At 36.9% G+C, this 25,314-nt stretch overlaps 1 protein-coding gene across 4 annotated transcripts in view; it reads left to right on the top strand.

Annotated features, from left to right (window-relative positions):
• LOC101848576 (protein mono-ADP-ribosyltransferase PARP14) overlaps positions 1-25,314 on the top strand; it is an 89,780-nt gene that overhangs the window by 38,230 nt on the left and 26,236 nt on the right. For all 4 annotated transcript variants that reach the window (XM_035968780.1, XM_005094453.3, XM_013080346.2 and 1 more), the window contains 7 exons: positions 4,229-4,331; positions 7,005-7,120; positions 7,603-7,660; positions 8,642-8,764; positions 14,274-14,339; positions 16,922-17,101; positions 18,710-18,865. In XM_035968780.1, the coding sequence (XP_035824673.1) occupies positions 4,229-4,331; positions 7,005-7,120; positions 7,603-7,660; positions 8,642-8,764; positions 14,274-14,339; positions 16,922-17,101; positions 18,710-18,865 (802 nt within the window). The remainder of the gene's footprint in view (positions 1-4,228; positions 4,332-7,004; positions 7,121-7,602; positions 7,661-8,641; positions 8,765-14,273; positions 14,340-16,921; positions 17,102-18,709; positions 18,866-25,314) is intronic.

The raw sequence follows: 25,314 nt of genomic DNA, 5'->3' as shown, positions 1-25,314 counted from the left end.
ATCAAAGTTGTCCACTTCAAAACAGATGGGATGATGGGAAGACATCAGAGAAATATAAGTTTTTATTACAAACATTGTCAAACTGCACCTCTTGATTGTACAGATTGCAAGTGTTTATTATACTTTGAACGGCAAGTGGCTCTTTTCAATTTTTTTTTTAAACCTTTGCACCAATGGGAACTCATAAAAATGGGCACTCAGATTTACTCCCACTCACGCACACACAATCAAATTTATTAGTGTTGTGACCTTGAATGTAAATCAAAGCTCCAAACTGTTGTGAAAATCATGGACATCAAATGGAGTAACTCTTATCAATTCCTGTATATGTTAGTATTTTGCAGTTGTAATAGGCTTAGTACAGATAGATTTAAGACAATACAGACATAGCACGAATTCTTGTGCATGAAGTAAAGGAAAAGAAAGGCTTTTCAGCCTTTCGAATGCCCTGTCAAATTGTTACCTCTCTGTTCTGTAAGAATTTATGACTGTGCGAATTCACCAATGTGTGCGAGGGTGTCTGGGTAAGCTTTGTGGGATTGTCTTTACTCAAAGATGTACTGGAGAGAGAGAGAGAGAGAGAGAGAGAGAGAGAGAGAGAGAGAGAAAGAGTGAGAGAGAAAAAGGATTACGATAGGAGCTGTGTGCTGCGTATGTTCTTTGTATTATTGTACAGCGCATTAAGCACTTCTTTGTGGAAATGCGCTATATATAAATGCAATTTATTATTTATTATTATTAAGTGGGGTAGAAAGGCTGATTTTTTTCTGGCTCTTCAAATTATAGTCATTTTTAGCTTGTTCACTGTCAACCATTGAAGTTGTTTCTCTGTCAATTACAGCCAAATTTATAACCCCACTTCTAGTATCTGAGACCGATCATCATTGAGTGATGTATTAATAATTTATTACATGAATTGTGGTGGTAGATCATAATTTATCCTACAGTGAAATTGCCAAATTGTATTCATGAGTTTCAGCGAGTGATTACAACTGGCGATTTCACAAGAAAGATGAATCATGGTCTGCTACCATAATGAGTGTAATAAATTTTTCTTTCCATAGACTGACATCAGCTAGCGTAATAGATCCCAGACCAACAAAGTTCTAGTGACCAGCCAATTAATTGGAAAAGAGGATCCAGTCAAGAGTCTTACATGAAAACAAACTTTTTATGCCCGTCGAAGTCAGAGTAAAGATATGAAAAAAGTCTGGATTGTTTTCCTTTATTGTGCTATCCTGAGTATCCGTATGTCTCCCTCAGCGAAATATACCTAAGCACAGGCAAGGCAAGCAGAAAACATATGATTCAAAAGTTGAAAAATTAAGAAACTGCATTTATATGACATGCTTTCTTGAGAATAGAGATGGCTTTGATTATAAACTTTGAAACTAAAGCAAACCAAAGGCTAGGAGTCGTATGCTAGCATAGACTTGTGCGTTGCACTAAAATACATTGCTGCACTCTAATGTAATCCTGGTTCACTGAGATGTGCACCATTTGGCTCAATTTGGAACAAAATTAAGAGCAACGTAGAGAATTGGGCCTACTCTCTACTATAGGAACAGTGGGAGACTGGTGTTTGGCATTTCATTTAGGCGCCTATGGTGAGCGCGCTTTGCAACAAAGTTTTTACAGGGTGGGGGGGTGGGGGGCTGCCATAACATTGCATGGTCTAGAAATACTGATACTATGATTCAATTCTATACTTTGCTTACAGAAGGTTAGCCTAGTTGGCGAATATAGTGCGCAGAGTAATTTATACAAATTGTTTTATTTCACGTGTGAAATATAATTGGCTTAATTAGGCCTATATATAAGGATTTATTTTACCAAAAGTACAATGTTAAAACAGCCCCAAGTATGGTATAAAATGTAATTATGAACTGGTGCCTTTTCCTTTTATCTGTGTATTCCATGACTAATGAAGAGCACATGTTTTATGTAACAGCCCTTCATTAAATCATCATCTTGCATTCAGCCTCATGATCTTTCTTGAGCAATTCTTGAAATTACAGTTAATTATCAGCCCCTTGCTCTGATCAGCTGATTGTACATATGTATTTAGCACATTCAAGGGGACATGGTAAATTTCTCCAAGGTGTAGACCTCCCTCTGCCCAAAAATTGACGAGCCCCTTATTCCACTACATCATAACACATATGTTTTTAAAAACTCCTTTAAAAAAATATCTTTACAAAATGATCTGGGAAAAATACGCAAATGTAATATTGGAAAAGAATATAGTATGACCTAGTTATTTGTTGCGCCCATTATAGTTCTGCTGGGTTTTCAATCATTACCCTACTATTTTGTCAGTTTAAAAGTATGAGCACCTCCAGTGACATAAATATATATTATGATAGATCGCTAAATGAACTTTCATCGTGTCTTTGTTTGGTCGAGATTGCTTTAGGGATCGTGTTATAGTGTATTTTCAAAGTTTTATTGGGTTTGTTCAAGTTTCAACTCCACTGAACCCTCTATTTCAATATATTTACTTTAAGAATTCACACACACAGTATTTCTGGGTCAATTTTGTCCATTCAAAAACTCAAGTAAAGAAGAACAAAGTACTTCCACGTTATAGCCTTATTTTCAGTCATATCTATTCGGTCTACCTGCGTAGACCTGATAGACATGGCAGTGTTGGGTTTTGGTTGTGCGTTCGGTGATCCCCGATGACTACAGTGGTTAACCGATAGCAGCAACTGCCAGCAACTATTAATGGGTACAAGCTTGGAGTAACTATTAATAGGAGAGGGCGCGAGTCGCGTAATGTGAAGCTGCAGCAGACGATGGTCGGCCATGATTGTGAGATCAGCTCAGTTCTCTCAGTTGTAAACTTAATGTCGACCAAATTGCAGTTTGCGCTGCGTTTGGGCCTGGGGGGCTCTCGTGGCCTAGAGATTAAGATGTTCGCCTTTCATTCAAAGGTCCCGGGTTCGAATCCGAGTGGTTACGGAAAAGTTTTGTCCTACCCCTAGCCTTCTCCAACAAGGGCGAAAAAATCTCGGAGGTCACATGTGCAAGTTGCGCACGTTAAAGGTCCCCCCTACCTACTGAAAATATTTAATGTGTCCCGCTTGCTCATATGAAGCTATGCAGTTGCGAGTGCCGTAAAACACTTAGGCCTACGAAAAATGTTTTTAGAAATATCAGTCTCTAGCAAAGTCGCTGAGCTTGATGATGAAGTGCCTTCTGTTTCAGCCATAATATACATATCTCACAGAAAAAAACAGAATGAAAGAGATTGAAGAAAATTCAGTTTGTCATAATGATAACTGCACATATGTGACTAGTCTGGCACACTTGTCCATTTGTTAGAAAATGTTGTTGCTTACATTGCTGGTTTTGTGTTGCTACAGTTGACAAAGCATTTGATGTGAAACCTGCATCGGTGCCTTAGCTGACTCCAGTGTGTCAAATTTGCTGTTTTTAAAAAGTCTCGTGGAGGTTTAACAGTACTGTGCCTTCAAAGCATGTCTTTGAAGTGTGTTTGGTATGCGAAAAACTTTTTTGATGCCATGTGTCATATCTGCTTGTGCAGGGGGTGTGACATTGTCAAATGAGAAATGTCACAAATTAGTGCAATCTGTTTTGAAATTCTTCTTACATAAGCCTATGAATGCAAACCATATCAATGACCTTTGACCATGACCATGCTATTCACAAGAAGGTCCGTTGTTTGTGTGTGTGTGGAGGGGTTGTTGTTTTTTTTCTTTTACTTTGCCAAGCTCTGACACTACCAAAACCTTCAGTTTAAAAAAACTTTAAAAAACTAGGGAACAAAAATGTAGCAGATTTTATGCTCTTCCAGGAATTAGTTTCTTGCATCAATTCTAATTTTTTTTTTTTGCGAATCTTTTATGTAAGGTTACATTACTAATAATTTCCAGTACCTGAAATAGAAGGAATCAAAATGATCAAACCAAAAATAATGAAAGGTTTGGCAAGAGCTTGGAACATCTTTCAGTGAAGCAGTATTTCCGACTCAAAAAAGTACGAAAATGCCAAACCCAAAAAATATCAGCCTGAGAAGTCCAATTACGAGTCAGAAATGGCTCACTCCATTTTTTTTTCGTTTGTCTGGCTTGGTGTTTTTGTTCTGTTTTCTTAAAGGTCTATCTTTTTGTTGTTGTTGTTTTTAACAGAAAGTACTATTGTTCATTTTAGTTGTACGAAATTCATTCATTTGATGTAGTGACCATTCTGTAATCTTTGACAGCTGAAGGCCCTTGTGGACAGTATCCTGAAGGAAGCCAGCTCCCTGCAGGCAGCTTCTATTTCTCTGTGTGCTCTGGGAACTGGAGGCTTGAGATATCCTGCAGGTTGGTTCAATTGATTTAATGTTCAATTGAGATGGATAGAGCTAGTGATGGTAATGAAACATTTTTTTTTTCAAATTGCTTTACAATAAGCTTAAACAAAAGAGAAGTAAAACTCTAAGAACTATGGATTTAAATGTTAAAAATCTCAGGATGAGTGTTAATTTTAAGTTGGTACATAAAATGTGCTACATACAGAGATCTGGTATTTTAAAGCAATATAAAAGATGTGTGGAGCACCTGCCTTGTCAACAACGACATAGCAGCTCCTCTTCATTTTTGAAAACCAGTAAGCTTGTCCTTTCTTCCGATTGGTTGCCAAGTTTAATTCATGTTCGTCCTCCTTCTAAGTAACTATACTTAGAAAAGGGGCTACTACCTCTGATCCCAAGTAGCCGAAGAATTACGCCTCAGCCCATCCCAATTTCCGGCCCAAAGCACAGCATTGCAAATAGAGTTTCAAAAGCTGTCAGTCTTCTTATTCATTTGAGAATTTTGCTTGCCAGTATTGTATGTGTTATTAAAGCTCTTTTCCTAAGCAGAAAGGTTAGGTCTTCCTCGTCAAGTTTAACAAGCACATTATTTTTATTGCTCCTACGTAAAGTGTAGTTCCACCCTTTTTTTTGGTCTCAAAACTTGTAAATAGAAAATAGTAGGACAAGTGATAAGGCTGAGATAAGTGGGAAGTGGCTAAGTGTGAGAAGCCAGTATTAATGATTCAGAGTGGTGGTAAGCTTTGAACTTGTCAAAATAGACCCCCTTAACCCCACATATACATGCACACAAATGCTATCATTCCAGAAGGTGCCAGTGAAAATAAGTCTCTACTGCAACCCACATCCTCTAATTTTCTTTCTTATATCAGAAGCCACATGTTCACAACTCTACTGTTTTTAGTTGGCGACCAGGCAAACTGCTTTTGTTGGGTCTCAGACTTGAGGCCAATCTGTTCTGAACTGTGCTGCAAACCAGAATGTTTTTCTGGAAAGTAACCTATGACTGTATTGCTGGCTCAACTCAATACTTTAAACCCTTCATTGCCAGGAGTGTGCATTCCTGCTGTCAACACTGATTTCAACTAAGCTCGTTAGCCAGGACAGCAGTCTTGTGTCTGAGACATGTTAGTGGACTTTTGGTCGAGATCTAGACCTTTTGTGACATATTTTGGCCCCCAGGTCTTCAATAGTATCACTTTACTCATTCCCTACCCCATTTTAGCCACAATTTTGAAAAACTTGCAAATCTAAGTCTATAAATTTTCTGCCCATTTTAAGTCATTTTGGTGTTTATGTTGTGTGAGAACATGCTGTCATCAACAAGACTAGACCTGTGTTTATCAATCGAGGGCAAGCCTAGCAGTAAACTAATACATGCCAATTTGGTGAAGCTAAGAATTACACGTTTTGTGATCTACCAGATATATATCATAAAGGAAACAAAGGGGTTAATGATTTGTCACTTTGTTTATGACATTCTAGTGGAATGAAATGCTTTATAAGATGAATTACTTTAAAATGGCAGGCATTTGTTCTTTGCTTTACCTAGGACTAGTAAACTCTAAGTTCTGTTTTGTGGACAAGAAGGGGTTGTTGTTTTCCAAGTCTGCTATTGGAACAGTAGATTGGTGGGGAAAAGGGGAGAAAAAAGAACAGAAGAAACTTCTTTCCTTTTCCAACTTGATTTGATATCAGACTGAGATCAAAGGCAAAATATGTATATATTCGTCTGGTTTGACATTAGCAGGCTATGCTTATCTTGTACCGTGTCCCAATAATATAATAGAAGTGAAGATAATGTTTCCCAGAATATTTTCCTATTGTTGCATCCTAAATCATTTCTTTAGACTAGGCTGGATGTAGCTTCTGAAAATCACATTCTCTGGGCTTATGAAGGTCAATTCTCATGTCCTAATCTTTCACAGAGATTACACTCAGAATTGCAATTACAACATCAAAATTTAAAAAGATGATACCAATCTGAAAATGCATAAATTTAAGAAAATAAGTATTCTAAGAAGCACTTTAATATGTTCCCAGTGAAATAAATATGGATATGAAACCTGAACAATCTATGAACAAGATACAAGAAGGATTATAGCTTTCTAAATGGAATTTATAGAAGAACTGTAAGAATATCACGCAGACAGAAGATTAAGAATAAAGAAGTACTAAGAAGAATTGGTATAAAAATGCCAACATTACTCCAAGTCATACTGAAAATGAACTGCTTTAGGCATTTTAAAATACCATAATTCACTCAAGACACTGAACCACTTTAAGACATGTACTCAAAAATGGGTGGCCGTCTTGAACTATTCTGACTATATTTTACTAACTACTTGAAAAAGGCATAATGATATCTAGATCTATTACTAATTCGGAATTTGGTTAGTCAGCGATTGTGTTAATGGGTTTTTTTTTACCTATTAGATCTATAGTTTGTGGTTTCAATTTTCAGTATGATGTTATAATATTCGAGAAAAAAAAAATTACCTGTGTATCAGTATTAGATTTTTTTTTTTTTTTGAGATACAGATTTGCAAAATATCTTAAGTATGTTCAAGGTTCTGTCCTAAGCTTTCTGAACCTTCTAGGAATAGGACAAAAGCGTTGTTTTATGTTGATGTTCTCGTGATACATCCACGTACTATTATGATATCTCATGTATCCTCTTCAGATAATTCTGCAAAGTGCATTATGGATAGCATCAGGCAGTTTGCTGTGGATAATCCATCATCTTCCTTACAGTCAGTGGTGCTTGTTATACATGAGAGGTCTCAGGATGTGCTTCAGGTAAAGCGTGTGCTGTTTTCAGTCATTAGGCTGGTTAGTGTTGACTGGCGCTTTGTAATATTACTCGAGTGCGCTTGGGTCTTTGAGAAACTTTTTAATCTATCTTGCATTCACTGTGGTCTTGTTTATCAGAATGAAGAAAACACCCAAGAGAAATTGTCAAGACTTTGTTCTTGCACACTTTATTTTACTGTAAAGAATTTTGTCTAATAACAAAGTTGTACGTTTGATAAAATATGATACACATCAAACCTTTTGGCATAATTGTTTCTCTGTGGTAGATTTGGGCATGTTTAAAAATGAAATTTAGAGTCTGAAACCCCATACAAAACATTGTTCTGTCCATTATAGAAGGCTGATCCTGTGTGTGAATTCAAATTATTATTTTGTGAGATTTTTTTGTTTTTTGTTTGGAGATATCTAGTGATATGACCACTCAATTTCACATTCTATTTTCTGTTTTTTTCCTTTCTCATTTTCAGGCCTTCCAAAGAGCTAGTTCTGGACATGGCCTTGCAGCTTCTCCTACTCCTAGACAAGGTTCGTAGTTGCCATGATTTCCAACCTGGAACGCGTAACTGTTTTACTGAACTCTGACCCTTGGGCCTTATGAGTTGACAAAGCATTGTCTGTACTGAAGCAACTTAGTGCCACAACTCATCTTGGATGCTGTGTTAGCTCAGTTGCTCTAATGCTAGACAACAGATGAGAGGGCTCTAGTTCGAATCTATGACTGAGCATTCTTGAACTCCTGTTGTTTTGTTGAGTTTTCAAGGCGCTCAACCCATCTGGCTCATTTCTATTGGAGATCTTAAATTCAAAGGTCCTGCCTCTTTAACAACCTAACAGTGTTGAAAGGGGGTTCATCTCGTACAGTAACCTGGTGCTTACAGCTTATCCTCCACCTGACTTTTGAAACCTGAAAACATGCATTACAGACAAGAGATAACTCACTACAACTTTTCAATTTTGTCTCCCTCTTCATGAACTTGTCATGCTACATGCAATTCAATGAGAGTGTGAAGCTCTATGTTTCAGTTGTTTTTCTGTTTGAATGCATTCTATCTCTTTCCTTCATGCCTTACAGTGTGGAAATCTAGCAAAATAAAGTCTATGTTTGTAGCTTCATCTCAGGGCAGAACATTCATTTAATCATGAAGGATGATATATATGAATACAACAAATGTGAAAAAAGTTTCTTTTTATCTTTGTCCTGCAAAGGCATTCCAAATGACTATATGAGCTATTGTTCTGAAAAGTAAAAGGGGAGGGGGGTGGGGGGATACAAATAGTGAACAAACAGTGGGAATGTTTGGAATGTTTAGTGATTTATTCGTCAATGACTTTTCCCAAAATAAGCAGTGCAGATTTGTAAAAGAGATAAAGCTTTGTTTTGACAAGTTGATTAAAAAAATATTCCCACTGTTACAATTACAGTAGTGACTAATATGTGTAACTTACTTTGTGCCCGAGATTCTGCGTGTTCAATAATTCATGTTTTTCTTTGTGTATTCCTTGCAGGGGGCTCTCCTTCACTTAGATATGGGTCTTTGGATGTGAAAATACAGAAAGGAGATATCACAACTCAGAGTTGTGATGTGATTGTTGCTGGACTAAAAGAGACCATGAACCTCTCTGGGTCAGGTGAGAGACTTCACAGTAAATGGAGCATATTATTGTCGAGCTGTGTGGCCTTAATATATATTCTATTATGTCATATAGAAACAGTTCGTTCTCTCTGTGTTGGCTGCTATAGTACAGTTGTTTGTGAACTTGACGGACCCACAGATTTTGGGGTTCAGTTTGGATCTAATTATTTAATGCATTTTTACTAGTACTGGTTTTATCTGTATTATTTGTCCTCAGTGACAAGTATTGTGTCTTGTGTTGTGTCTTGTTGAGTTTCGATAGAAAAGCAATGCATAAAAAAACTCTCTTTGAGCCACAAAATGTGCAAATCAATACGCATTGGAACAGCAAACTATTCTTAAAATTGATTATTATGGAAATTAAGCTTTCCTATAAATAGAGCTCATTTTTTCTTTAAGATTTCTAATCGGATTTGTGCATATTGTGTGTGTGCCTGAAGAAAGGTACCAAAAGTCAGATTTTGACCATTTTGAGTTGAGGGTTGTACTTTAAATGGGAAATTCAATGCTGAACACATTGGTTTTTGAATTTTTTAGATACCTCAAGTAGTTTTTGAGATATTGCAAATTTTGCGAGGTAGGGTATAAAGATACAATTTTGAGAAAATAAGCTTTTGAGTTTAACAAGGGTGAAAACACATAGGCCTACAGACTTTTTTAAAAAGCTATTTTTTTAATGCATTATTCATGGAAAACTCATTTCCAATTTGGCATTCAGTTCAAGAATAGATTTTAACACCTTTTAAAAGCAATTTTTATTATTCGTTTTTATTATATCCTACCCTCAAAATAATTCAAAATGAAGTACTTAGAAGTCAAATCAATGAAAACCCTTTGAGCACATTGTAAAAAAATGGTGGATCTATCATTTTTTATGGAAACACATTTTGGTCAAAAAAGTGATTTTTGTCATTATCAGCCTCTAGCTCGAAACGGTCTGGAGCAACTTTTGGTACCTTTCTCTAGGCGCACACACATATAGTTCAATATTAAAGAAGTTATGGCATTTTGAAATATACAAAATAACTTTCCATTTCATGACTGTCCCCTTGGCCTGCTTTAAAGATATTCATCATGTGCTTGGATACAAAGTTCTACACATAGAAATCAAACGTCAAAATAATTAAATCTGAGAAATTGGCATTTTTCAGCCGGTTAAGAAATTTATTTGGGGGGGCTCAACACCTTGTATGTCCATTCAAAAACACTTTTATGTGTGGAATTTATGGGAAAACGATTCAAGACACAAAAAATGTAAATTTGCAATTTCCGATGACTCTTATTTGGCGACCATTTTCTCATTAATTTTAATTCTGAAACCAGACAACCCCACCTCCTTCAATCGCAACTTGACTTCTATTCAAGATAAATTGATATTTTTTCTCCAAAAGCAAGGCAAATGAATAACCTTTAGGATGATACCAATAATTCCATATGCCCGAAAATTGACGAGCGCCTGATTCCATTGCGTCATAACACACATTCTGTGTATTTAACTCTCTTAGTGTCGACTGCCAATTAGATTGGCTGTAATTTTTATTTTGTGGTGTTTTTTTAGTTTGTTTGCTTTTTCTAATAATTCCTCTATCTTGATGTTTTTTCTTTGCTCGTCAAAGATTTCTGTTGTGGTTTTTTTCCTGTGTCAGTGTATTGTCCTCCAGACACGAAGTGTATTTACATGGCAACCGGCAGCATAAAAAAGGTCAAGGCTGCTAATTCAAGGCCTCCGTCAAAAAGTGAAGACCTCACAGAGACAGTAGTACTATGCATTTTGATGGAAGCCATACTGAAACTTTAGTATTTTATCGTGATGACAAATATACCTATCTTTTCTGTACCTTACAAAAGGATAAATTACAGATCCTCACATATTGTTTATGAAACAGGACAGACATGAAAGTCAAAGAGCTCAAGATTTCATTGTTATAATGAAAAGGGTTCATCTCTACGCCAGTGAATTTTAAATGACAAACCTCATTATTGTTCAAAGCAATATATAAAAACGTTCAACAGAAGTCTGTAATGCTTGTTATTCTAATGTCACATTGCAGGCATGGTGTTTAGATTTGACTGCAGAAGTGAATTTTTATAAACCTCCCGTTCTCCAGTATACTATGGATGAGACAAATGTGAAGTGTGCTGACAAAACGAGTTACTTCTCAGATTCAAGCCATAAGGAAATAGATACAACATGCTTATAGGTGAACTTTTCACAATTTATAAGTATAAAATAATAAAAGACAGGTTATGGTTAAAGAATATGGCATGAATTGAAAATCTACAATTTTGACCTTAATGTCGATTTTTAGCCAATATCTCCATGTGCGGATTGCGAGAAGTAACTCATTTTGTCAGCACGCCTCACAAATAGAAAAGTCTGAGATTTGAAGCCACCATGAGGCTTTGTGCTTTAAAAAATGCATTTTATTGTGGTGGGTCCAATTTTTGCCATGATGTAACAAGTGAGGAGGTGTTTGCCAACCCCGTATTTGGATATTTCTTTCAATTTGGCTGTCGTTTCTAATTTTATAAATTCCATACCCCATTACTGCTTTTAAATGGACTTCAAAATGATGCCCTCCAGACCAGGTAAGCGGGACAGACTTCATGTTATGTTGATCTACTGTTGTAACATGTATCACTTGTGTATATTTTGAAACAGGCATCACAATTTGCATTGAATATGCTGTTTTCTTGGGATATAGTTTTTTTAGGTGGGTGTTTATTTGATTGTTTGATATTTATCGGTGATATGAGAACTTTCTAAGTCACTGCGAGTTCGTTTGCCCTTGGTAAAAATTGTTTGAAAATGATTTTTAATTTAATCTGACATGATTATACAGTCAAACCTGTGTAAAACAGCCACCCATTGTCAAGGAGAAAAGTGGCTGTATAACACTGGTGGCCGTCTTAGGCAGAACTGATCAAAATGAAGAAAGCAAATCATTCTCTTCCGAGGTCCAAACCAGGGCTGATCTCAAGCTTTAGACTGCCGTAAGGCTAATTCAAAAGGGTTTTTGTTTTCTTTTGTAAAAGGTGGGTTGGTGGTGTAAGAAGGGTTTTTTGTATTGCTGCTTTGTTGGTTTGGTTTTGTTTTTTGTTGGGTTTTTTTGGTTAGCTTTCTTATTGTTGCTGATTTTGTGCAAGAGTAAAATAAACTAAATATTATGCAAGTAAGACGATAAAGACCAAGTGCCATCGTAAAACAAACACCCAGGTTGCCACCACTCGGAGAACAAGTGACGCTTCTGTCGCAAGCTCACGTCAACGTCAACCAGCAGTTGAAAATTCATTGTTAGGCCTAGCCATTAGTCAAATTGGACATTCATTGGAGGGACTAACAATAACGACAGGTGAATGAATTATGAAGGCCCGTCCACAGCATGAGGGACTGATTCAAAATTTTTTGACAAAGCATAGGGCAATGAGTGACCATGCCTGGCCGCCTGAGGCAGACAAATTTGACTGTGGGTTGATCAAATAAGGTGGCTGCGGCGGCGTTGGACAGGTGACCGTTTTAAAGTTAAATTATATCTTTAAAAAAACACAATGGGGAAAATGGAAAGTGGCCGTTTGTACAGGTGGCCGTATTGTACAGATGGCCGTCACGGCAGGTTCGAGTGTATATATATGTGTGTCACGACATGATGGAATCAGGCACTCCTCAATTTTTGGTCATATGAAGTTATTGGTATCATCTTAACCCTATCCGTACATCGTGTTTTACTATCGTATCCATATGACATTGGGAACTCTGTGCCACCACTTTCAAAGAGGAAATTTACTCATTAGTCCAATCCGTGCGCTTTGCATAGCAGTCTGTCAAAATGATTTTTTGAGAAATACTGAAAGTTTCAAAGAGATCTTCGTACTAGAAGTATTCAAAAATGTGAAGAATACAACCCCGGAGGTACAAAATGACCCCAGGGCGTATGGATAGGGTTAAAGGTTGTTCATTTGTCATGCTTTTGATTTTTTAAATATCCAGTAATCTTGAATACAAGTCGAGATATTTGAGATTGAAGGAGGTAGGGGTCGCCTGGTTTCAGAGGTAAAATTAGTGGATAATGGCTGCCAAAGTTTAGTTATTTCCTTAGCTTGAGAGTCTGTGGAAACAGAAAATTTACTTTTTGTGCCTTTAATGAACTTTTTCAGTGCCTTTCACACAGGAATGTGTTCTTTAATGGACATGAAAGGTGTTGAGCCAAAAAATAAAAATTCAATAAAAATTCCCAAACCTGCAGAAAAATGCCAGTTTCTTCAATTTCGTTGTTTTGACGAGTGCCTGATTTCACCGCGCTGCCTCACACACACACACACACACACACACACACACACACACACACACACACACACACACACACATACACACACATATATAATTTTTATTGTAAATGGTTGAATTATGGCTGAAATAAATTGGTTTTATGAGCTTCAGGAAGACAAGAAATTCTAGTTGTTAAATGGAGGAATTTGGAGATCCAAAGAATGAAAGTTTATAAATTTAGTCAAAATAGCTGTAAAGTTGCCTAAACTTCACACGTTATTGATGTAAAGTCTAAATTCGTGTAATATTAAAACTATATCATTGCTTGTAATTTTGCATTTTTGATCTAGTAATGCATTTTCCAAGATGTCACGTAATAAGCATCATTGTTACGGATACTTTTTTTTGTATAATGCTGATTCTTGTCAAATGTTGAGAATTGAAATCTTTTCATATCGTAAGAATAAAGGTGCAAACATAGTTAAACATGCATTTTAGTTTTGTGACATTTTGTTTATATTTTGTTTGGGTTTTTTAAAGTATTAATGTTTGTCACCTATCGAGCATCTCCTTTGGTATCTGATTTATGAAATGTAAAAAAAAGAGGCAGTTTTTTTTTGTGCTTATCTCAGGTATTGAGTTGGGTTTTTTTTTCATATATAGTGACTTGATAAATGTTATTTGTTGTGCAATTGATGGATTTATTTTCACATCAATTTTGGTTTTATAATATAACAATAGCATGCGTCTCAAAATGAGTTTTCTTCAAAATCATAAGAATAAATGATCTAATTATTTTAGATTGGCCAAAAAGGTCAATTTGGTGTGGTGATAAGTATCCCAAAAGTCTTGGAAATTTGTTATGTTGTTGCGTTGTGAGTTCAAGAAGTTGGAATGACCCTCTTTTACTGAATCACCAAAGGCAATATTTTGCTTTCACTGCAGTGCATTTAATCTAATTTCTTGTAAATCAGATCATATATTCCTCTTTCCCCTTTCGACCTAATCTTTTTCGACATTCAGGCAAAACGTTATATTTCAGTCTGATATAAAGCTGATAGAAGAATGAGGCCTTTGACAACTGAAAAGTTGCTGGATACTTTATCATTGTCCTTTTTCTTTTTCTTCTGAAGCTTAGGGCCCAGGTGACTGTGAATCATTGCTGTGCAGACTTTGCTACTGTATGTACACAATATTGATAAAGTTTTAACTTTTTTGTTTGTTTTCTTTGCGACAGGTGCTGTGTCAAAGACTATTTTAAAGAAATGTGGCTCTGCAGTCCAGGACGAATGCAATGCAAAAAGTATGTCTTTGTTACTTTCTGAGGAAGAGACAAGTAGACCCAAGAAGTATAACAAAATGTCAAAAATGCAGTGGATAATTTCTTGACTAAATATTTTTGGTCCCCATCTGATCTATACCATGGCTTAATAGTAAAACAAAATTTCCATTTATAAACATCCCGAAACAAATACAGTGGGCCCTGGCTATAACAGGACTGCTGGGACTGATGTTTTACCTTGCTGTTATAGCCGAATCTTTTTTAAAGATAAGGATCAAGTTTACGTACACTCTAACTAATGATTAACATATGAGATCATTTTTATTACACACTGACTTGGCATACCACCGATTTATCAGTTATAGCCCATTTCTTTACCTATGATAACATTTTCTGCTCCTCATCTTTATCTTCCTTTTTCTAATATATTTTATTCTTAGTCTTATGGGGGTTGACTAGACATAATATATTGTTTGATGCATGGGTGACAGTAATACATGTAATTGCTTTTAGTGCATATCCTTACCCTGCAAGAGTCTGCAGCATGCTTGTATGCTTTACAGCTATTCGTAATCAAATAGTTTCTACTGAAAGGAAAAGGAACACACTCATATAGATGCAGTAGATGTACTTTTCATTTGATCCTATTATTCATGTTACAAGTCTCGCAACCTCAGGGGGAGACTGTGTAACAATGTTGTGTCAGACAAAGGTTGCACTTAGTCATTGACTGGATTTGCATCAACACCAAAGTGCATCCAGCTTTCTCCTTCCATCCCTTGCACACATGGTATGACACATAATAATGTGTACACAATCCACCTCTAAAGGCCTACTGTGAGTCGCGGAGGAGCAATTTGCCACTTTGGATATTGTTCTGCTTCATTTGCTTTTTTCTTCTGTCCTGTCTGTTTACTTTCAATTGGATTTTGTCAACGGTTGGACCACTGTTATAGCCGAGCATGTCTATTGGAGTGCCCGCTATAAAAGAAATATTTTACTGAACATTATAAGAGATCGGATGCAGAGGTTTATAATAAGTCTACTATAGATAAAATCCTGTCATAACCTTGACTGTTGTAAGTGGTGCCCATTGTATGACTAGTAGTTCATGAAGATTTTTGTAGGACTTCTCATGTCCTTTTCTCTGTTACTGATGGCTTATACAGGGCTGCCCATCAATCCAAATTTAGTAGAATTATCAGGATTTTTTTCTCAATCTTAGGAAAATATAATCATAACAACCCTGGTTACAATTTTTGAAAATTGATTTGCCGTTCAGATACCCAAATCCATTTTCATCCTCCTAGGGTTTTTGGAAAAAAAATACTGAAACTCCAACTGTCTACGTCACTCTGTCATGTGCAGCTGTCTAACTTTAACACCCTCTGTGCATAGAGCCCTTGTAGTGCTAGTGGCTCAGTGCCGCTTTGTCCTTAGAAAAAATATCAGTAACGCCAAACCCAGGGTTAAGACAAACATTAGTTTCACAATGTATTAAGAAGTTTTTACTGTTTTGCATTATGGGTGACTGCCCAGGTTAATGAGAGAACTTTTTTTAAAAATCCAGATCATTTTTTGAAACTCGAAACTATCAGCGGGGACATGCAGTGTGGTGCGTAATGGCACACAATCAGGATCATAGGCTTGTGATGTGTTCTGTTGTGCCATCATTTCTTTTTTTTTTTTACAAGATTCAAGCTCACAGTCAATAACTTAATCCCCCCCCCCCCCCCACCCCTTTTTTTTTCCCTTAACTCTGCAACGACAAGCTTACGGAGACCTCTTTCATCATGCCTTTGTTTATATTACTTTCATTCTTGAACCTGCAATCCCTGTCCTTTATACCCCAGGGGAAAAAGCTATCCATGGCTATAGGACGATTTTTAAAGCCACATAAGTCATTTTTTCTTTGTTGATTTCTTAAACATGGTAGTGGGTGGGCAGCCCTGCTTATGGAGTTTTATATTGGACATTTATCATCTAGATGTCTGTATCTTACAATTTGTCAAAGATGCTTAATTGATGGTACCAGTGAAGACTAAATTTGATAACTGTAAGGTTATTTGTCCCTGTGTTAAGCAGCCTCATAATCAAGTTTGCATTTTTTAACTGTGCAAGTTATTTGAGATCATAAATATAGACATATATACAAGCATTACGTCAAAGACAAAATAATGCTGTAAGCTTAAAAAAGATTAATTGAATTACAAGTCATGTGTGTGCTGATAATCTTTTCTTCCTGGTTTGTGATATTATTGGAATGTGTCCAATGCGGTTTCTGTCATGAAAATAGACTAGTCTGTGTCTTCATGGATTGTTTTTTTGTTTCCTTACTTTTTCAGAGGTAGAGCTGACCTGTTGATATGTAGTTTTCAATAATCATGGATATCCAGGGGTTGTTTTATGTTTGGAGCTTGGTTCATGTGTATTAAGATTTTTTTATGGAAACCTAAGTTAACACACGTTAATTCTCATAGAATTATAAATCAGAATTTTGAGAAAGTTAACACTAAAGTATCCCAGTTTGCCGTCTTCATTTTCAATGGTTCTTAGCGTGATTATTTTCTAACTGGTGTATATCTTTATATATATTCTGTCAGAGAACAATATGGCTTCTGCTAAGTGTATTGTGACGGGTTCACATGGTCTACAATGCAAACACATTATCTTCTTGAGTATGGAGCACTTTGCACACAGCTGGGACAAAGGTGTTGCTCTGGCACTCAACGAAGCTGACAAACTTGGTTTGAAATCTGTGTCAATGCCTGCATTTGGAACAGGTAAGTTTTATAAAGTTCCGCCGCAATAAGAATTACCTAGATTACTTTTACCGATTTAAAATTCTTCTTAACTCTCTTGAGGCTGTAAAAACTCATATCCTGTGTTCATTGAAAGTTATCTGAACAGATGTTTAAAAATGTCTTTAAAGTGAAAGTACCTTGTGGTAGTTTAGCACATTGCAATGTTTTAGGATTTTAAGATTTCCTGTGGTAGCAGTGTCTAACTTTCTTTTTTTTCTAGAGTTGATTAGGACAAACAGTACTTGATCATTCTGAATATTTACAGGAGAATATCTTATAATGATTTCAAAGGAATATAAAAAAACATCAGTGTTAACTTTAGTAAAATATTGTCTGTTTTCACATTTCTATCTGATATTGTCACCTGAAATACATTTAGCTCTGTCTTTTATGAGCAAATTACACCGAATAATGACTCTGACCCTTCTTGTCGAGTTTTTCTGCTTCGATGCTGGTTTGGTAATTTTTATAGTGACTCTGATTCCCGCTACTCTTGCATTAGTCTTTGGGAGACTTTGTACAGTGTTTCTACCGAAGGACTGTGCTGTATTTAAAGCAGTTTTTATTTTTTAATTATTTTGGCGGTCTTCGAGTTTGGGACATCCTGTATGTCAGTATAGGAGTTTGAGCTTGAAAGGATGGGTCTGGTGTCATTGACTTAACTCTCTGAACAGAGAATGCGTAGATACTTTCGATTTTTTGTTTCTCATTATTTTGTCATTACATACGAGAAATTTATTATTTATTATTATTCTGTAACGAGTGACTAGTGATTAGATTTCCTGATGAGCAATTGAATCCACTGACTTTTAGACTTTTTTTGCTTATTATTTGACAGCATTTTTTTCGAGAACTGGACACTCATATCTGTCGCTTGATTTAAACTTTCTTTATGATCAAGGTCTCCTGGAACCTTTCATCAAAGTCAGACAAAGTTTGAAGAGCTAAGTCTCCCTACAGGTGGAGTAGTCGTGATATTTGAAAATTTCTACTGATAGTCTTATCATTCAGTATTATTTTTTGCCCCCCCCCCCCCGATCATGTAGAAAGGAATGTAGGATAAGTGATATGCTAGTGTCTAAATCTAGTCTTGACATCAAATTGTTGGGACTACAAAATTTCAGAACTTCTTGAACATTTTGTTATGCTAGTTATTGTCTGTTATGGTCATATTTAGGCACTGGCATGTAAAGCTTAACTTTTTTGTGAGAGTAGTAGACTACAAAATCTTCAGTGTGTTCTGAAATTTTCTTTTCACAATTTGGTCTATAGTACGCCCCAAACTTTTCTCACCATAATCTATTGTTTACTGCAGACAGGGCCTCAGTTTCACACTTTGTTGATAGTGAGACATGACCATCAAAATGTAAGCTTGTGGGTTCCTCAAAAGAAGGAGAAAGCCTTTATTATTTTTCACTATAAATGATATCTGTGAAACTTGTGTGTTCTCAGTACAGATTTTCGGTGTAAGCTGATGACTCTATTTATTGCATCAAAATGATGCTTCTCTTTAGAATATGCTACTTTTTCATATTTGTCTACTCCACTTTCAGGCCAGATCTTTATTCGTAAGGTTTTCTATTCCAGCTCGACCCAACACCTACGTCAAAATGAAGGAACAAATTTTGGGCACCATAAAGAAGTTTGGAGAAGGAAAGCCACAGTCTCTCACAAATGTGCAGCTGGTCATCTTTGGACAGGATGTTCTAGATGTGTTCTTGGGAAATACTAAGGCACCTCAAGGTATTACTTTATATATATGTAAGAAATGAAAGATTCAGTTTCTATGTTTTTGTGCTCTTAGTACATTAACCTATTTTTCTCACACCGAAGGAATTCCTTGAGACTGTCTGTCTTAGTGGTTCCTCGCAAATTGTTTTCTTATAGGGCTACGCCTAAGTCTTTTTTACCGAGTAGTTTGAATCTATCCTCATTATGGGGGTTTTAGAAATTTGATCAACTTTAAGTATGGGCCTTCAACTTTGGTGTCCATTGCTGGAATGGCACTTGCCTAATATTCTAAGAAATATCTTTTTCTAAAAGATTTCAAACTGGTCAGACAAAACAAACCATCCTCACCCACGGAATGCTCAGATACACTCGACTCTTTTTTGCATTATCCAAGTTCAGTTCATTCACTCCTTGCACACCCATTCTCTGACATTTTACTTTTCCGATCCAGCTGCCATCAGTGTTCTAGCCCTTCAGCCTGCTTTCTCTGATACAGCCCACTCACTCTACAGTTTGTCATTTTCCCCCTGCAGTACTGCATACCCTCAGTGTAATTTGCAATTAGTATAATTCTTTCTGTTGCTACACATGTTTTCTACAAAATGATCAGTTTTCAATTCGCCATGATTGGCTTGGTAGTTTGGAAAAAAGAAAAGAGGTAGGCGACAAAAACAAAGGACAATCCCTGTGTTGTTTAGTCTAATGTTCAGAACTTACAAAATTCATGCGTCAGCAGTAGACTGGAAAACAGAATCAAAATTAGTAATTTTGTCAAAATCGACTGTCGGAACTTTTTGCTAGAAATAACACAAAATGTGAGGCATCGTGGTGAAATCAGGCACTCGTCAAAATAATGAAATCCGAGAAATCGACAATTTTCAGCCAGTTTAGACATATTTTTAAAATTTTTGTTTTTTGGCTAAACACCTTGAATGTCCATTCAAAAACACTTTTATATGTGGTTTTTTTTGGAAAACCTTTGATTAAAGGAATAAAATGTAAATTTGCTGTTTCCGAGGACTCTAAAGCTGTGGAAATTTACAAAACTTTGGATGCCATTTTCTCGTTAATTTTACTGCTGAAACCAGGCGACCCCCATGCACTTTCTTCAATCGCAAATATCTCGATTTCTTGTCAAGATAAATGGATATTTTTTTCCTTGAAAGCAAGGCAAATGAATAACCTTTAAGATGATACCAATAACTCCATATATATATGTGCCCAAAAATTTACGAGTGCCTGATTGCTCGGCGTTGTAACACAAATGTCAGAGTAGCTTTGCGTTAACACCAGGTCATGTAATAGAGCTGTCCCCGTTGTTTTATGCAAGAAAAATTCTGAAATAATGCAAACTGAGCCAAAAAATGGGAAATTATGTGATTTTGTTAATTTTAACAAGGAATGATAAAGGAAAATAATTTGAAATTATGCAAAAAATGATCAAATTTTGCTAAATTATGCGGGGTGCATAAAACCATGGGGACTAGGGCTGGATTCTGCTCGGTTAATCGAAGGCTTGTAAAGCAGCGGAAGTCTTGCGCTAGAGTCTTGCGAGCAGGCTTGTGGTTTGATTTGCCTCCCGCTTGCTACCGGAGGGAACTTCCGGTGAGTTGTGACTCGCGGACAGTCCTGCTGTACTGTGTCGTGACGTCGCGAACTCTCGTGGCAGTGGGCTCAGTACATATTATAGATTCTCTGGTTATTTGCGTTGAGAGGCTTGCACCAAAAGTGCAAGATCGGTTGTTGTTTTTTTCATAGTTCGGTTGTAAAAAACAAAAAGCTCTATTCAATGCACTTAAAAATTAATATTGGATCGGCTATTCTTATGATGTTAAGGCCTGTTTATTTTTAATGTGCACGAGCCAAGCGCTTCATCGTCGCACGCAAAAGACCTCAGTTCGATTCCCGTATGGGGAGAAATTTTTACTGAGAACCTCCGTCTTTCTGCTGGGGCGTTGTTCCCTCTCAGCCCAGGTTGGCCCTGACATTGGGTTGAAGTAGGCCTAGCCCGTCTCCTAAATGTTCTGTATTATGTCACTGTGAGTGTAACACATCTACAAAATAGGTTACATACATACGATACAAAAGCCAATCACAACGACCCCTGGAGTTCTCCATTCTAGGGTAATCTAAGTCTACTTATTCTTATTATTATCAGAAACCTAGGTCTCTGTTACTACAATACCACGCTCCCTCTCACTTATCCATTCGCTTAGCTGATCAACGGCGGGAAGTTAAAAATAACTTCAGCTCTCTACGCCTTGCACCAAAACAAGCCCAGCCTCTCCCTTCCTCCACGGTTCAAAGTTCACACAGCGCACAGTACTGTCTTGCTGTTTGAACACATCGGACTGTCTTGTCGCCATCAAGACGGTCCTACGCCATCGAGCCCGTGCCGCTCGCTCGGTGTATCGAGACAGTACAAGTCAGCAGGTCAGGTTTGGAGCTTGTCCTGGGGCAAATCTGTAAGCCTAGCGCAAATCAGTACTGTGTGAATTGTGGGGCCTGTGGCAGCGGACGGGACTTGAGGCTTGCGCAGGCCTCGATTAATCGGGTAAACTACAGCGCCACGCCGCGCAGTGACTCTGTGGGCGAGATCTCTCACTCTCCCCCTCTCTTTTTCTGACGTAAGTGGCTTCGCGGATTGCAAGCAGGGTGGGGATGATGAGGGGGCCTGACATGAGTGGCTTCGCGGATTGCTAGTTGCTGTGGACTTGAAGTTTAGACTAGACCAAGGAGGTTACAGTTTGCGCTAGACTCAACTTATCATGCTGGTGATTTGATTTGATGATTTGACCTACTGATTTGAGGCTTGTGACTTGAACTAGGGGCTTGTGAGCACGAGCGGGTTTGCTACCGGGGTACAGCCCTAATGGGGACCGATAAAGCGGATGAATTAAATTAGTGATTTAATTATTGAAATGAACCTCGATATTTTCTGTATTACAGAATCATGGTTGCATGAGTAAGATGATGATGCTATTTTATCAGCAATATGCCCAGTTGATTATTTAATTAAGTGTGTTCCTTGTGTCGGGCGTAGAGGACGAGGAGTAGCGTTTATTTATAGAACTAATTTAGCACAAGCTACACTGTGAAAAAGATTCCCTGTCACTCATGTGAGGCTGCTTTAATGTCTTTCCAGCTGCAGTCCCAAAACATTACCATCTGCTGCATATACAGGCCTCTACCGAGTAAAGTTAATTGTATCAAATAATCCGCTTTTATGGAGGAATTTCTAAATTTAATTTCAACTCTGAAGATCAAAAGTGCACCATTCATTATAACTGGCGATTTTAATTTTTATTTTGGCTCTGAGACCCTGGCACTAAGAATATAAGCGACCTGCAGACAGAAAATTATTTAAAACAACCCGTCCAAGTACTGTACCAACACATACAAGTCAGCACATCCTAGATTGGGTTATCTCCCCTATTGAAAAGAACGTGTGAAAAGCGTAAACATTCTGGACAAAGACATTTCGGATCATTTTCTTCTGATTCTTGACTTGAACATCACAAGACCAAAGAAAGAAGTAAAATCAGTTCATTCTCGTAATCTGGAAGATATAAATTTATACAAATTTCAATGTGACTTTCGTGATGCTCTTGCTACGAATTCCCTTATTAACATAGAAACCCTCAATACCATTATGAAGAATATTTTAGATGATCATGCTCCTGTTAAAAAATTAAAATGATCTCATCGTCCTTTTGGAAAGTGGTTTAATCTGGAAATAAAGGCTGCAAAAAAATAAAAAAGGCCAGGGGAAGAAAATGGAGCAAAACCCGACTTGAACTGCATAAGGGAATATTTATTTTATGAAGAAGTCTGTTACTAAAATTATCACCAAGGCCAAGTATACTTTCTTTTTGTCAAAATTTGAAAATTTTAAAACTTGCAAGGAACTTTTTGATATCTCTAGTCAACTGCTTGGCAACAAAAGTAGAACAGTATTACCCCCTGGCACCGATACAGAACTTTGTAGCAGCTTTTCAGACTTTTTTCTAGTAAAATCACCTCAATCAGGCAAGGGCTCGATAAAATGTGCGCAATTGCCCCAAATTACCATCAGTTTAAGGGGCTGTTCATCGATTATTTTACTCCAGCAACGAAAGAAGAAATAAAAAATATTGTATTAGATAGTCCATCAAAAACTTGCACCTTAGACCCCATGCCCACCAGCCTTTTAAAAAAATGTTTACCTGAACTTCTTCCACATATCAACCTAATTGTAAATGATTCTCTCCTCACAGGCACAGTACCAAATTGTTTTAAGACAGCACCTGTTTGACCCCTTTTGGAAAAAGCTGGACTTGATGAAAAGGATTTTTAAAATTTTAGACCAGTTTCAAATCTCTCATTCTTATCCAAAATTCTGGAAAAAGTTGTGTCTTACAGACTCTTACAGCATATTAAAGCAAATAATCTTAGCAAAGTTTATCAGTCAGCATACAAGGCACACCATAGTACTGAGACAGCGTTGCTTAATGTCTGTATTGATATTTTAAAATTAATTGTTGAAAGAAAGGTGTGTCTTCTTACTCTTTTGGACCTTTCGGCTGCATTCGAAACCATTGACCATGACATTTTACTCGAGAGACTAAATTAAATACTACGTTTGGTGTAAAGGGTACTGTCCTGAGATGGTTTGAGTCATATCTCAAAGATCGAACACAAACAGTTGTGTTTGGAAGCATGTGTTCTGATAATGTTTTGCTTAGATTTGGTGTTCTTCAGGGGTCTGTTCTTAGACCTGTTTTGTTAACAATGTATACATAACCTATTGCTGATATTTTAAGATGATATGGCATGAATTACCATCTTTATGCCGATGGCACTCAGATTGATAAATCTATGGATTTCGATCAAATATCACTTTTAGTCGATTCCACTGAGAAATGTATTCGAGTACTAAAAATATGGGTGGTCAGTAATAAATTGAAACTTATTGATGACAAGACTGAAATAATGTTGTTTGGAAATACAAAAGCCATTAGAAATCTCTCAGAACTACAAATTGAAATCAATAACCATACCATTTGTTAAAAAAGAAGTTTAAAAAATCTAGGGGAGCAATTGGATAGATATGTCTTTGTCCTCCCAAATTAGTCAGCTCAGCAAAAGTACCGTATCTATTTTCAGCTTAAGAAAATTGGCAGTGGAAGAAATTATTTAACTGAAGAAGCAGCCAAGACATTAGTAACAACACTGATTTTATCGAAACTAGATTACTGTAGTGCTATTTTATCCGGTTTAACAGCCGAAAAATTATCAAAATTACAAGTACTCCAAAATCAAGCTGCAAAATTGGTAATGAAACGAAAGAAATCAGCGCAAGTAACACCAATTCTGAAAGAACTACACTGGCTGCCCGTAAAAGAAAGGATCAAATACAAAACTGCCGTTTTCTGTTTTAACTCTTTCCGGACAAAGTAGTTTTGGGATCTAGACGTAATTAACTTGTGACTCGATTCGGCTACACAGGTTATATACAAAATAACTTCCTATAAAAGCATAACCATCACTCAAAATGTAACATATGATATATCAAATTGAAGGAAATTGAATAAGAAATACATTACAACATGAAACAAGGATTAATTTTGAACATAAGTATGCATTACAATGGTTAGAAATGGCGATGGTGGTGGGAAAAATACATTTTGACGGAAAAAATTACACACACTAAACATGTGAAAGCAAATCAGTAAAGCTATCTTATCATAAATATACAGGCCAAGAGCAGATTCCATAAACATCTGAAGGCGCAGCTTTTTATTTGAATGCAAGGTAAAATCCAAGCAGACCGGGTCAATACAATAAAATAATAGAGAAAAATCGGGAAAAATATTAATACGCCAGCAAAAGTGTTAATTTCTCTTCAAATTGAGAAAGAAAAACTATTAACCACTTAACAATTAAAACGCTTTCTACAATATCCATTCAAAAAACATAATTTGAGTTCTAAACACGATATAAAAGCACCCACTGCGTCGAAAGTCGACAAAAGAATAAGAAAAATCCACTCGAATGTCCCTGCACGCGCCATCTTTGTTTACATCCTCCAACAAGTATTCATACGCGCGTTTGACCAATCACTACAACTCGAATACTCCCCTAGCCCCTAGTCATTATAATAGCTCATTTAATCAAATAATGTGCATAGTTTGTATTTACTGACGGTTATTCGAATGACAACTACCTCGACCTTTTAACCATCTTAAATCTCAATGAAATATCTCACAACTTACCTTCCACTCCACTACCACTACCCCTAGCCCTCTATTCTGCTCTGTCTCATAGTGGTCGACCCCTAACGCAAACCCTACCCCTACCCCTACCCCAAGATCTGCCCCTACCCCTAGCCCTCAATACCCCTACCCCTAGCAATAACCCTACCCCTACCCCTACCCCCAGTCCTATACCTACCCCTACCCTACCCCTACCCCTAGATCTGC

Source organism: Aplysia californica, unplaced genomic scaffold (genome assembly GCF_000002075.1).
Source record: "Aplysia californica isolate F4 #8 unplaced genomic scaffold, AplCal3.0 scaffold00082, whole genome shotgun sequence".
NCBI classification, from domain to species: domain Eukaryota; kingdom Metazoa; phylum Mollusca; class Gastropoda; order Aplysiida; family Aplysiidae; genus Aplysia; species Aplysia californica.
Note: the sequence above shows the minus strand (reverse complement) of the source record. Positions and strands in the feature narration are given on the sequence as shown.